We start from the raw sequence: 15,042 nt of genomic DNA, 5'->3' as shown, positions 1-15,042 counted from the left end.
AATCATGGGGTGGGGTGGGGGGAAGGGAAGGGATGGTTTATTCGCAAAACCATGTTGTTGGGATTTTGTTCTGTTTTGTACTTGCTTGGTATCCGTACAAGGGGGCCCTCAAACATGATAGCAGGAACTACGTGTGGAACATCTGTCTAATGTAGCATCCTTACTTCCTGCCTCAGTTACCAAAGAAACCTCTGATGCAGGTCTGCCGCCCCGACGGGGCCAGGACTCCACAGCGCTTTCTCGGTCACAAGCCATGATGAATTGGTGACTCAGACGCTTTGTGCTTTCTCCTTTGCTTCTTGAGACCGGGGTGTGTGTGGCTCAGCTTCCACGGCGTGTTTGGTTCGGTCCGTGTGTGTGCGTGTGTATACTTGAAGAGAACTGTCGTGTCTGATTTGCACTATTGGAGGAGGACTAAAGTTGCCTGACAACTTTATGTGTGATGCCAGAACTCTGAGGGCAAACTGCTGAAAAACAAAGGGTTTAAGGATGACATTTCTGACCATTTGTGTGTTTGTTGTTGTTACTGTTTTTGTTTTTTTTTAATCTAGACAATACAGCTTTGGAAGGGGAAGTCTCATACAGGTTATAGGTCTTTCTCTCTCTAGGTTTCAGGTGCTTGCAACTGGACTGCAGACTCTACCAATCACGGGCATTTTACCTTCTCTGAACACTGCAGTTTGTTAGACTAGAGCTGAGGTTGGAGGATTCCATAGTGCTTTAAACGTGATGCATGTTTTAATGGAGAAAAAATAGCTGGTTTCTATTAATTATATAGACAGTAAACAAAAACCTTAATACTTACTATCTTCTTTTCAGAATTAGTTTATTTTTGTCAGTTACAGTCCTAGATATACTTACTGCTGGTACAGTTGTACTCTAAGATTTGTATTTGATACTCACTTTACTCACAAGTAGTGCGGGAGGCCAGCTCCTGGCAGGCCCTCGCGATGAGCAGTGGGTCAGCTGCGGTGTGGGATGCTGGAGTTTTGCTGCCGGCTGACAGCATTTTTGCATCCCTGTCTGCTTTGTTACAAGCTCCCAGGGGAGGTGGGGTTTGTGTCTTCCAGCTTCCCTACATGCAGAAACTGCTCCCTTTGAACTCTCTTGGCTGAACAGCAGATTACTGACAATCTGTGATACGGTGTTTTATACGCTTCCTCGTACTCTGGGGCCAAGGCAGTATACATTCCTCTGACTTTATACTGTTATTACTGCATTTTATTATTTGCTATATTAATAGCTACTAACTAGAAATTAGATGAAGCAAGCATGACAGACACAGCTGTGGAGGTCACAGCTGCTCCTTTTTGGTCAATGAGCGTTTCTGTCCCCTCCGCCTGGGGTGTGCTGTGTTCCGCCTGGCCCATCAGAGGCTCACGACGATGGCACCTGACCAGGTGACATGGGTGTGGTCACCTCACCTGCAAGGTTTTGTGGACTCTGCACACTGCACAACCTCTGGTTTTACAGTTTGGCTGTTCAATTTTGGAAATTGGCACTGGGTGAAAAGGTCGGAGGACTGGCTTTTGTAGTCACAGGGTGGCTGCAGGCCTTTGAAAAGTAGAGGAAAGAAAAGCCCTTCTCCTTGCCCCGCACACATTTCACTCCCACTCTACTGGGCTTCCAAGCTTTGGCATTCAGGCCCCTATATTTTCTGTAGGAAAAATTGTTGAGAACACTTTTTTTATATAGGTAATTTTAAGACCATCATTACGCTGTGCGTAAAGAATGTACAGAGAAATTTGTAGGTATTTTTTGAAGAACATTAATTTGTTAATGATATGTAGCTATTTAATTTTTCCCTTTCCTATTGTAATCATTCATTTTTTGTTGTTTGGAAAAAAAAAGTTGATCTTTTTTTTTGTCGTAGATTTGTCTGTAAAAGTGCAGGAACACAGTTATTCTATGAGAACACTGCATCTGCATTCATAGCCACTAGTTTGTTATTGCTACAGGCTACTGAGCGTTGTAACAGGAAAACAACCCACTGCTGACCGGCTCGGTGGAGGACACTCCTGGGACAGGTCTCTTTGTCAGTGAACAAGGGCGTCACTCTGGGAGGGTCGGTGGTGCTGGTGGCCAGGTCCCCTGGTGCACTGACCTATCTGGGATAGGCAGTACCCTGGAGGGGGTCCTGGGCAGAGGGGGGGCAGCAGAAAACCAAACATTTCACTGAGAAAGAGCCCCCTTCCCTGCTCTAAGAAGGGGCTCCGTGAAGGTCTTCCCAGAGCCACGCCGCCTGCAGTGCGCTCTGACCTTCTCTCCGTGTGTGTAAATCTGTAATATACCATTCTCTGTGGCCTGTATTTCCTGGAAGAAGAAAAAAAAGGTTTGGCAGGCCATCTTTTTTTTTGTACTTAAAAGTAGCCTTAAGAACAATAATAAAGTGCTCTTAAACCACATAGTGTACGTGTGGCTCTTCAGCCCCCGAGTTTCAGCGCCAGGCTGGGTGTGCGGACTCAGGCCCTGCACCTGTGCCGGCTGTGTCCTCATGAAGCTCCCATGAGCTGAGCGACAGCCACCGCAACTTGGACTGGCTACTTTGGGAGAAGCCTCATTTGAAATCGACCCTACTAAATCCTGCTGTTGTAAGGGTCAGCCCAGACTCAAGTTTCACTTTGATTTTGGGCCTAAGACGAAAGCTGAAAGAATAAAATAGCAGGAAGAGTGCCTCTGGTTCCTACAGCATTTCAGGGACGATGCCTTCTACACGGGGCAGGGTGGTCAGAGGTACCCAGGCCATGGCCTCTCCTGGGTTTCCAACCCCTGCTCTTGGGGCCTCACAGCTGCACACACCCAGAAGAAAGAGGAACAGCAGCTCTGGCCTGAGTTACCCATGGTAGAGCTGTCTGACCCCTCCCCTGAGCTGGGGCAGGAAGGCAGCCCAGGCTTCACGTTTCTGGGCCTGGCGTGCTCATAAAGGCAGGGAGGACTCCACCTCATCCAGGCAGCTGCCAGGATCTGCCCCAGGCTCTTCCCCCAGCTCAAGGCAGCAACAGAAACTCCTCCCTCAAGCAGGCAGGCAGGCACAGATGCTATGCCCACAGCGGAGGACAGGCCGGGAGGCAGGAAAGCCATGTCTGGGCGGCTCACTCCATTGGTGGTGGAAATCTGGGGTCAGTGGGTCGTGTGGGCCCTTTAGTCTCGCACCCAGCTCGGCTCTCCTCCTGCTCCACCAGGGCCAGGCTGCAGTGTGCTCACAGGGCCCCACCCTCAGCCATGCCCAGGGCCCTCACAGGAGAAGCCTGCAGTGAGGCTGGCAGGGCATCCTGGGGATGAGGGTGCCACCTCCTGCAGTGGCTCTGGACAGGAGCTGGTCGCTCGCCTCCCCATTTGGTCTGTGTTGGGCCACCCCCCGAGGGCCAAGGGGAAAGGATCCTGAGGGATGGCTAACACACTGTCACAAGAAATAAAAACTGCACAGAGGACCAAGTCCCAGGTCAACAGCAAGGCCGAAGCCAAGGTTATTATTTAGCTCTGAACTGGTGGCATCATGAATCTCGAGCAACGTTGAACACTGGCCGCTCCTGGGCAGCGGAGGGGGTCCCAGTCCTCAGGGTATGGAGAGGAGGGGCCCAGAATCACCAAGCCTGGGGTCAGCAGTCCTGCTCTGGTGATGGAGAGCTCCTCAGCAGGCAGCCGGGGAGAAGTCAGCCCCACAGCGGGGCCATCTCAGATGGTCTCATCGTCGCTCATGTCCCAGATCTGCGTGGAGAAGGGGAGAGGCTCAGCCAAGATGTCCCACTGCCTGGTGGTAGGCACACGGATGCTTTAAAACTGCAGTGGTCATGGCAGCTCCCACCTGCAGAACCACTCCCTTGTCTCTGAGGGACTGTCACCCCATTTCTGTACAAGGACACCAAATCTCAGACTTGCCAAGGCGTCACTAGTGCGTGAACCACCTGGTGGAACCAACAGTGGAGGGCTGGGATTTGCACTGGGGATTCCTCTGCTCACCTCCTGCACGTCCACCTCGGGGGCCTGTCCCTGACCCAGCCAGCCTCTGCTCATCCTGGCTTCTGCAGCACTCAACCCCACCCCAAGCCAGCTTATTCTCCTTGCAGTCCACCTGCCCTCTGGAAGGCAAGCTCCCTGAGGGCAGCGATTCTGGTGTGGGCACGTGCTGCCTCGGGAGGCTGCACCCTGGGTGACTGCTCCACATTCCTTCTAACTATAGTCCAGCTGCCGACACTCCCAACTCACACTAGAGAGCTGAAGAGCAAGCCCTCCCCACCAGCCAGGGTGGAGATGGCCTGGAGCAGGACAGTAGAGACAGCCAGATCCTGCCACAGTCCCTCAACGAGTCTGAGCCTCGCAGTGACCCTGGGGAGCGGGAGGCCCCAGTGTGGCCGTGAGGAGAACTGAGGGACCCAGCAAGAGACACCCTGCCCGCATGGGCCCAGGCCCATTCATTCCCTGTGGTCCTTGGTGTGAACGCCCAGGGAGAGAGCCCAAGGCCAGCACAGCAGGTCTCAGGGTCCCTGGCACCCTGGGCTCCCTGGAGGGCCAGTCCCTGAAGCTACGCCTTCAGACTTTCAAAATTCCTAGAACTGGTTGCAAAAGGCCACCTCAGTGCTAGGAGGGCTGAGAGAAGGAACAGCATGTTTACACGAGGCTGGCCCGGGGAGACAGGAGGCCTGGCCAAGGTAAATATCAACACCAGCTTGGCTTTCAAAGTCAAGGACGTTGAAAATAAATAGAAGGAAATTTCCCTCTCCTGAGGACCCAGCTCCCAGGCTGAGGGGAGGCAGCCCTCTCACTTCCCCCGTCTCCCCTGAGGCCCAACTATCTGAGCTCTCAGGAGGGGACTGCCAAGCGAGGTCTAGATGCCGGCCCAGCCAGGCTGTGGATGGGCCGGTCTGGAGTCCAGTGACCAAATGTCCCTTTCTCTGGGTCAGGTCCCCACCGAGCTCATCCTCAGTGCGGCTGAAAACTCCCCTAGGGTGGGACTGAGCAGTGCAGGGCAGGGTGGCTGTGTTGCTAACAAAGGTTGCATTTAGGAGTCCCTGGATCTGATCTCTGGGTTCTGATGGTCTGAGTGGAAGAAACTGAGCCCCTGGAGGGTTTGCCAGCGCAATCCATCTGTTCTTTCACTCTCCTATTCAATGAACACACATTCATGGAGCCCACTCTGCCATGCACTGTGCAGACCTGCTGCAAATACTCCCCCTTTCACTCCTCACATCTATCTGTGAGGTGAAGATGGAAACAAGCCCAGAGAGGTAAGGCAGTTGGCCTGAGATCACGCTACAAGCAAGCTTCAGTGCTGGGAACGGGTGTGTGGAAAACGGCTGGGCGGGCTGCCTGGAGGAGGCGGCCAAGGTGGGGGGTGATGGGGCAAGATGGAGAATGAAAAGGGTGAGCCTTGTGGGCCGTGTCCTCCGGGACCTCCTGCCCAGCCTCCTTGGAGGGCTGCCAGCCTGGGCAGGGCAGGGTCAGTGCCAAACAGCAGTGCCCTCTGCAAACAGGTGATTGGGGTTGTTCTGTTCCTGAGGACTCTGGCCGGGGCCGGGGTCGGGACTAGGCTTTATAGGAAAGCAGAAACTTTCAGGGAGGTGTTACCCATTTTGTCATCCATGTTACCAGGTTTTTAGCTATGGGGAAGAGGCATAGGTGCTCAGCCACACTAGGACTGGGTGGCCTGGGGCTGGCCCTGGAAGGCGCCTGGCTGACCCCTTGCTCCTGGACAGATTCAGCGCTTGAGGGGCCACGGCTGCTGGCAGTGCCCAAGCTGTGCAGGGGATCCCGCGACACCTGGAAGGCTTATTGTGACACGGTTCTACTGAGGCAGGGGGCGGGGAGCAATACATTTTACATAACCACTCGGGGATTTTCCAGAGCGAATCTCGGGGGCAGGGACGGGCTCTCTGCTGGCCTTGTCCCATTGGCTGGGCTCAGAGGGCAGCAGCCATCTTCATTGGAAACCTCAAGAAACAACTAGAACACAGACTTGTGGGGATGGGATGGGGACTGGAGTGGGACTGGGGGCTGGGATCTGCAGACTCCCCACCGTATCCTCAACACAGCTGTGTCCTCGGCAGGGCACCTGGTGTGGAGAAGGGCACGGTGAATGTCCTCTTAATGAAGATCATAGGAAACTGTCAGGTTTTAAAAATATCAATACTGAGTGCTGACAAGGGTATGGCAAAACACTGCCACAAGAGAAGTATAAATTGGTACCATATTTTTAAAAAGATTTGGCAATATGTAATACAAACCTTTAAAAACGTTCAACCCTAAAGAAAAGACAAATGATTTTTTTGTGTTTCATATCAAAGTACACCTGGAAACCCCAATAAAATAAATGCTAAGATATCCTTAGAATACAAATGAAAAAGTATTTGGTAAGAACAAGATATAAAATTGACAACAACCAATTATAACCCCCCACATGCAGTGCAAACAATGTTGCAAACAGAATGAAAGAGGCTGGGTGTGGTGGCTCACACCTGTAATCTCAGCACTTTGGGAGGCTAGGGTGGGTGGATCACTCGAAGTCAGGAGTTCAAGACCAGCCTGGCCAACATGGTGAAACCCCATCTCTACTAAAAATACAAAAAGTAGCCAGGCGTGGTGGCGGGCACCTGTAATCCCAGCTACTTGGGAGGCTGAGCAGGAGAATGGCTTGAACCCGGGAGGTGGAGCTTGCAGTGAGCTTGAGATTGCGCCACTGCACTCCATCCTGGGCAACAGAGTAAGACTCCGTCAAAAAAAAAAAAAAAAAAAAAAAAAAAAAAAAAGGAAAGGGAAAGGAAGAAAGGCACCCATTATATTGTCCAGGCACAGTGGTTCGCGCCTGTAATCCCAGCACTTTGGGAGGCTGAGGTGAGTGGACTGCTTGAGGCCAGGAGTTTGAGACCAGCCTGGACAATAGAGCAAGACCTGGTCTATAAAATTTTTTTACAAAAGTATAAAAGCAATGAAAAAGATAAACACATGGGAATAAACCTAACATCAGATGTACAGAATCCATATGAAACCTCTGAAACAGCTGTGACAGTCCTAGAAGAATTTCACCTGGGAAAGATGTAAACTGGAGTAGATAGAGCCATACCCCTTGTTTCTGCATAGGACGATTCAACATCCATAAAGATGTCAGCTTTCTCAAAGTGAATACATTAACAAAGTCTCAATTTTCAAAGATTAACAAATGTTTTCTGGAGCCAGCCGAGCTGGTTCTAGGCTATGTGGGAAAACAGGAAGCAGAGACACCCAGGAAACCCTCTGAACAGAAAAGCGGTGAGAAGCCCCCACCATGGGCTGAGGGAGACGTCATGAAACCCCCGAGGAGGACAGGGTGCATCTGCACGGAAACACTCAGATGGCCAGCAGGACACGAAGAGGACAGAAACGAGAGAAGACCATGTCCAAGAACATGTGGAAATCCAGAATTTTAATGAGAATGGCCTGGGGAGTGCCATCTCAGCTCATTAGGAAAAGATAGACTCTTTAAATAAACAATATGAAGAGAAGTAGAGAGTCACTTGGAAAAAGATAAAATTGATTCCATGCCTTACCCCGCACATTAGAATCAACTCCAAATGGGATAAAGACCCAAATGTTAGAGAAAATGAAGCCATAAGAATACTAGACACAAAAGTGGGTGAGCTCATTATAGCCTGGGAGTAGGGAAAGCCTATGATCCCAAATCCATAAGCAATAAAAAATGGATACACTTGACTCTGCAAAAACACATGCATGCAATATGCACGGGAAAACAGTCAAAAAGACAAACTGAGAAAACGTCACAACATACCATAAATGGCTCATCTCAGTAACAGACAAAGAGCTCTTAGAAATCAAGAAGAGAGGCCAGGCACGCCTGTAATCCCAGCACTTTGGAAGGCCGAGGCGGGAGGATCACTTGAGCCCAGGAGTTAAAGACCAGCCTGCGCAACATAAGGAGACCCTTTCTCTATAATAATGTTTTAAAATTAGCCAGGTAGGTGTCTGTAGTCCCAGCAACTCAGGAGATGGGAGGATGGTGTGAGCTCGGGAGGTAGAGGTTGCAGTGAGCTGTGAATGCACCACTGCACTACAGCCTGGGCAACAGAGAGTGAGACCCTGTCTCAAATAGACCGAATTTTTAAAAAGTGGCTAAAGACATGGCCAGTTCTCAGAAAAAAATAAGCAAATGGCCCTTAGACAGAAAAAAAGATGCACAGCCTTACTCATAATAAAGGAAATGCAAAGGTTTCCTTAAGACACAAAAAGAACCAGAAAAAAACATGGGTTTGCATTTCACAAGAATTAAAATTTCTGGTCTTGGAAGGATACCACTGAGAAAATGAAAAGACAAGTTGTAGATTAGGAGAAAATATCTCTATATTAAAAGAACTTGTATTGAGAATATAAAGAACTCTTACAACTTAATAAAGAGACAAAAACTTGATTTTTGGGGAAAAGATTGGAAGAGAAACTTCACCAAAGAGGAAATATAATGGCAAGTAAGAAAAGACACTCAGAGAAATGCAAATCAAAACCATCAAGAGACAGCACACCCCACCTCAAAGAGCTGAAGCTAAAGGCCAGTGCCTCCCGGTGTCTGTGAGGATGTGGGGCAGGAAGGGCCCACACACTGCTCCTAGTGGGGATGGAAAGGTCTAGTGACTGTTTAAGTGTGGGCTCACCATGTGATCCAGCCATTCCACTCCTGTTTATTCCAAAGAAACAAAAACACGTGTCCACAGAAAAACTTCAGCCAGAATGTCCACAGCAGTCTTACTCAGAATAGGTACAAACTAGAAACCACACAAATGCTCATCAATGGGAAACCAGAGAAACTGTGGTATATCCATACAATGGATACTACTGAGCCATTAAACTACTGATGCGTGCAACAACACACACGAATCTCCGTGTCTTGATCCTGGGCCAAGGAAGCCCAACTGGAAGGGGTGGGGAATGGGGTCGAAGGGTACGAGGTGGCAGTCATGTAGCATGAATAGTCTGGAGGTCTGATATACAGCATAGGACTACTGTTAATCCTGCTGGATTGTATACTGGAAATTTGCTAAGTGTAGATTTCAGGTGCCCACACCACATGCTATGTGAGTTGATAGATATGTTAATTTCCTTGACTGTAGTAACCATTTCACTATGTGGTATCAAGATATCTTATACACTTTGAATATATATAGTTTTTAAGAAAACAACCCTAACACAGAGGATACCACACTTCGTATTTCATTATATGAAATCCTAGAAGGGCAAAAACCCGTCTGTGGTGACAGGAAGTAATTTGTCACAACTTAACTGGACACTTAAAATGGGTGTATTTCATCGTATGTAAATCACACAATACAGCTGATTTAAAAAAAAAAAAGCTGCACTGAGATCACACTGGCAAGAATCTCACTGCTTCACGGTATGTTCTGTTTGTGAGCCTGTAGGGGAACCACTCTCACACCTCCCTGGCAAAACAGAACAGTCCAGCCCCTGCAGAGGACAATCTGGCAACAGCCACGATTCCTATGGCTGAACTTTTGACCTGGCCATCTCACTTTCAGGAGTCTGTCCTGAAGACATACCTCCACTATACAAAAGGATATTACCCCTGCTGCATGATCTCTTACAGGAAAAGACTGGGAACAGCCCAAGAGGCCCTCAGCGGGGAACCAGCTGACTAAACCATTTGATGCACATCCACAGCTGGGCTATTGTGGCCCTGAAACATAGTGAGTTAAGTCAGCTGATACAGGGGCTCAATTCCGGGATTTCTTTAGTGAAAGAAGAGAAGAAAGAAATGTGCAGAGTATCTGTAGCATACCACCTTTGTTTAAGAAAAAAGGGTTTTTAATTTTGCAAATATAAACACAGGAACAATAAAAGGAGAAATTAATTTAAATGCCTCCCTATAGAGGGTAGGTGGGGAGGTGAGACTGCTCTGAGCGTGCCTTTTAATTTTGAATCATATATGTCACATATTTTAAAGACTAAAAAAGGAAACCAAAAGTACAAGCAACAACAAAATAACTGGAGTCAAAATTTAAAATTTTTGTGCTTCCAAGAACACTATTAAGAAAGAGAAAAGACAACCACAGAATGAGATAAAATAATGGCACATCACATATCTGATAAGAGACTTGTATCTAGAATATATAAAGACAGGAGTTTGAGACCAGTCCGGGCATGGTGGCTCACGCCTGTAATTTCAGCACTTTGGAAGGCCAAGGTATGAAGGTCACTTGAGCCCAGGAGTTCGAGACCAGCCTGGAACCTGTCTCTACCAAAAAATTTAAAAACTGGCTGAGTGTGGTGGTGCACACCTATAGTCCCAGCTACTCTGGAGGCCGAGGCAGGAGGATCCCTTGAGCCCAGGAGGTCAAGGCTGCAGTGAGCCATGACCATGCCACTTACACGCCAGCCTGGGTGACAGCAAGACCCTGTTTCAAAAACAAAACAAAAAAATGCGCAAAGATGTTGAATAGACATTTCTCCAGAAAAAGATACAAATTGCTAAGAAGCACATGAAATGATACTGAAACATAATTAGTCATCAGGAAAATGTGAATCAAAACCGTAAGCTAACACTTCACACCCACTAGGATGGCTACAATGAAAAAGCCAGATCATAGTAAGTGTTGACAAGGATGTGGACAAACTAGAACCTTCATATGTTGCTGCTGGAAATGTGAAATGGTTCAGCCACCTCATAAAAAACAGCTGGCAGTTCACCAAAAAATTAAACACAGTTACCATATGCTACAACAATTCCAGTCCTAGGTAATTGCCCAAGAGAAACGAAAACATGTGTCCACATAAAAACTTGTACACAAACACAGTGGTATTCATAGAAAAGTATTCATAGAAGTTAAACGTGGAATTCATAATAGGACACGAGTGGGAACAATCCAGTTTCCACCAACTGATGAATAAACGAAACGTGGTCTGTCCACACCAGGGAGTGTCACTCAAACCCCTGCCTCCACTCTCTTCCCAGCAGCTCTGAGGACAATGGTGTCACATCTTTGCCCCCATTTTACAAAGCAGGGGACTGAAGCACAGAGAAAACAGCAGAACTTGACAAGGAGACCAAGCTAGCAAGGGTGAAGGAAGAGGCCTTTTCCATTTTCTCTCACTACTTCCTGTTAAACATAATACCCTCTAAAGATGATTAAGGACGGTCTCTGAGTCTGGCCCCTCCACCCCAGACACACTTCCATTCACCGCCTGTCACGCGAATGCACAGTAGGTGCCCCAAGAGCTGCAGTCCACACCCACCAGCACCACGAATACACCTGGGCAGCCGAAAGGACAGGCCAGGCCAGCTCCTGACCTGTTCTGGCTCCCGAGTCCCCACCTCGGTATGACCCAGTTCAGAAGGCAGAGCCCGTGGCTTGGACAGCTAGGGAGAGGATGGCATCAGCCTGTGCTGCTCTCCACTGGTGAGGGCGGGCTCAGCCCCTCTGGTCAGCCTGACCTGAGCCCCTCGGCACTCCCCACTGGCTGCTGCCCTGCCATGGAAGAGGGCAGGGCTGGGCCGCCTCTCTGCATTAGGGGAAGAAGGACCTTTCAATTGGGCCCATCACAAGGAATGAGGGGAAGGCTCAGCCCAGATCTCACACACCCAAAGGGCCTTGAGGTTTCACTCTCTCCAAAGGAGACAGACGGGTTTGAAAGGAGCCCTCATCATCAGTTTCAAACTTGGGTCCCGTTTCTGGACCACACTGCCTGGAGCATGCCATGAACTAAGGTTCTTCTTTTATAAACACTGTAATTACCTTGTGAATGGCACAATTATATTTCTGTGTGTCCGCTAAAAACGTTCATTTGTTAAATGTAAACATTTAAAATAAGGTTGGGCGCGGTGGCTCACGCCTGTAATCCCAGCACTTTGGGAAGCCGAGTCAGGCGGATCACCTGAGGTCAGGAGTTTGAGACCAGCTTGGTCAACATGGCAAAACCTCCTCTCTACTAAAAATATAAAAGTTAGCTGGGCATGGTGGCATGTGCCTGTAATCCCAGCTACTCAGGAGGCTGAGGCAGGAGAATTGAACCAGGGAGGCGGAGGTTGCAGTGAGCCGAGATTGTGCCACTGCACTCCAGCCTGGGTGACAGTGAGACTCCATCTCAAAAAAAAAAAAAAAAAAAAAGCCCACTATTGGATTTTCTTTATTTACTTTTGAGACAGGGCCTCACTCTGTCACCAGGCTGGAGTGTGGTACCATCATAGCTCACTGCAGCCTCGACCTCCCAGGCTCAAGCAATCCTCCTACCTCAGCCTCCTTAGTAATTGGGACTACAGGCATATGCCACCACACCCAGCTAATTTTTTATATTTTGTTGAGATGGGGTCTCCCTATGTTGCCCAGGCTGGTCTTGAACTCCTAGGCTTAAGCAATCCTCTGGCTTGGCCTCCCAAAATGCCTCTGGGAAACAATGGGGGTGCTAACCCCCACTTCTTCTGGAGGAGGCTGCTAATTGCTTGCCCTTACTGAGCACTGCCAGGGGGTGGCTGCAGGGACTAGGGTAGAAAAAGGAGAGGGGACATCCAGAAGATGATTCCAAGAAAGAGCTGCCGGGGGGCGGGGGGAGGGAGCTGACAACAGAGAGACACGCCCAGGAGAGCTGGGCCTGGCAGGGCTGCTCCCAACACAGAGCCCAAGCACAGCCCCGAGGCCCAGAGAGGGGACAAGGCTGGCAGGGCTCCCAAGGCCAGCAGGCTATGGGCTAGGGCTTGGTCCATGAAGTCCTAGGTCAGGTTTATGGACAAGAAGGGACAGGGAGGAGGTGGCCTGGCAGGGGCAGGAAAGAGCAAGGAGGAGGGAGCGGCTGCAGGCTGTGGAGACTCCCCAGCCAGGAGCCAAGGATTGGAGGCAGGGCTCACTCCAGGGTCCCTGCATAGGCTCTCGATGCCCACAAGGGAAGGATCTGTTGTCCCCACAGGTATCCGTCACCCTGGCTCTTCTGGGGTCTCCATAAGCCTCTGGCACTGTTCCCGCCTACAGGGCATCAGACTGAGTTTCTGAATAAACAATCCCATTGTGTCTTTCCCCAGTTTTACAGCCTTCAAAATCTTCCCCTTGCACAGAGGGAGAGTTAAGTCCAAACTCCTTTCCAGGCTACCAGGCCCCCTGCACCCCTCCAAGCTCCCCACCCCAGCACCCTCCCTCTGGCTCACCAGATTCCAGCGGCTGCCGCCTCCTGGCTCTCCCCTCGCTCAGCCTTTTCACAGGCTTCTTTGACTTAGAAGCCTCTTCTCTGCAGCCCCTCCTGCACAGCTGGCTCTGCTGGGTCTGCAGCGACCTTCCGGCTCGCCTACCTTCTTCTCAGGCCTCTTGGTTCCTTCTGCGACCCCACCATAATTTGCTGTCACCTTGTAGTTTGTGCCTCTGTCTGACTTCCCCAGGGGGCTGCCTGCTGCATGAGGGTAGAGCCTGGTCTGTCTGCTCACCACTGTGTCCCCAGCCCCGGCTCAGAGCCTGGCCTAGTAGAGAGGCTTTGCAGAAACAATGATTCAGAACCATCTGTTCTGGATATGATTCCACAGGGCAGAAAAGAAAGGGGGATTTTTGGTGTGACCAAAGTACCTGAGATGCACACAGTCAAGGGCAGGCCCCTCAGCCTAGCTGGCTTCTAAGGACTCCAGCATATCAGGCCCTTGGACTCCAGGCCCCAGAAGGACGGGGGTGGGTGGGGGCAAGCACTGTGGGTATCCCCAGGTGGGAGCAGGCAGGGTGGCAGGCCAGCTTTCTGAGGGAAGTCTGGGTCCCAGGCCACTGACGCCCTCATTCTCCTTCCTGAGCCTCACTGTGGGTTGGCCCTGAGCCAGGCCACAGGGCTGCACAGCGGTGGATACTTCTTGCTTCTGGACCCTAAGAGGCCCCAGGCAGGATCAGGGATGGTCAGAAAGGGTGCCCCGCAAGGCAGTAGCTGTGGGGCTCTGCAGATGAGGGGGCCTTGTGGGTTAACCAGTACCCTTGCTAGACCCAGGTCTGCCTCTGCAGCCATACCTGGGCCCTGGAGCGGGCCACAGGGAAGTGCTGCTGGGTAAAGGCCCAGGGTCTGACTTCCTGGCTCCCAGATTCCTGCCCGGAGCCATCACAGGATGGGGACCTGGGGTAACTCAGAATTAGCCCTGCCTACTCTCACAATGAATCCAGAACCAAAAGCTCCCAGATCCCTTCGCCCCGGGCCAAGGATGGCTGGCGTGACTGCCTCGGCCTGCTGTTGCCGGCAGATGAGCGGCCTGAAGGAGTGAACCAAAAGGAAAGGGAGCGGGCAGCCTGCACAATGCAGGGAGAGCCAGAGCAGATGGCGAGGCCAGCCTGGGGCTGATGGCTCATGCCCTGCAGGGACTTAAGTGCTCTTGATGTCTGCTGCCAGCAGCCCCTGCCCTTGCCCACCCTCCACCCCCAACCTGTCACCATCCTTCAGTGGAGATGAAATGGGTCCTCCCCCTCCCATCCCCAGAGGTCTGTGATTCAAGCGATTCTCGTGCCTCAGCCTCCTGAGTAGCCGGGATAACAGGCGTGTGCCACCACGCCCAGCTAATTTTTTGGTATCTTTAGTAGAGATGGGGTTTCAACATGTTGGCCAGGCTGGTCTCCAACTCCTGACCTCAGTCTCCCAAAGTGATGGGAGTACAGGCGTGAGCCACCGCGGCCGGCCTTGTGCTCTTCCTAACACATCACCCCAGTGCCTCGCTTTGGAAAGATGCCCGTCTGCCTTCCCACTCTTGTACTCTGAGCACTCACTGCCTCCTCTAGCCTGGGCACCAGACTTGGCAGAGGAATTAAGACCAAATCCCTCTTTTCTCAGGGAACCTTTGCCCCAAACTCAGCTCTCCAGACACAGGCCAGCTGAGGGCTGAGGCAGGGGGGAAGATGGGAGGAAGGAAGCAGAACGATGGGGGCTACTTCTAGAGTCTTCTGAGGGAGGAGTTCTCCCAGCCTTTCCAACCCCAGCCCCCTGGTGCCAGTCCAGAGAGCATGTGCACTGCCTCATGACACCCACTGCACCAGGGTTCCAGGAACAAGGTTAAGGTTCTACTACAAAGACACTCATAGCCAAGAAAGCTGGTAAGATGTAAAGCGT

The 15,042-nt window shown here is 50.7% G+C and overlaps 1 protein-coding gene across 1 annotated transcript in view; it reads right to left on the bottom strand.

Annotated features, from left to right (window-relative positions):
• Nucleotides 1-513: 513 nt before the first annotated feature.
• The window catches only part of ATG7 (autophagy related 7), a 288,133-nt gene continuing 273,604 nt past the window's right edge, over nucleotides 514-15,042 (bottom strand). The window contains exon 18 of the mRNA XM_017858252.1: nucleotides 514-3,708. Coding sequence (XP_017713741.1) covers nucleotides 3,676-3,708 — 33 coding nt within the window. The 3' untranslated portion in view covers nucleotides 514-3,675. The remainder of the gene's footprint in view (nucleotides 3,709-15,042) is intronic.

This window comes from Rhinopithecus bieti, unplaced genomic scaffold (assembly GCF_001698545.2).
Source record: "Rhinopithecus bieti isolate Rb0 unplaced genomic scaffold, ASM169854v2 scaffold_48368, whole genome shotgun sequence".
NCBI lineage: Eukaryota > Metazoa > Chordata > Mammalia > Primates > Cercopithecidae > Rhinopithecus > Rhinopithecus bieti.
This window is presented reverse-complemented; position numbering and strand designations above follow the sequence as displayed.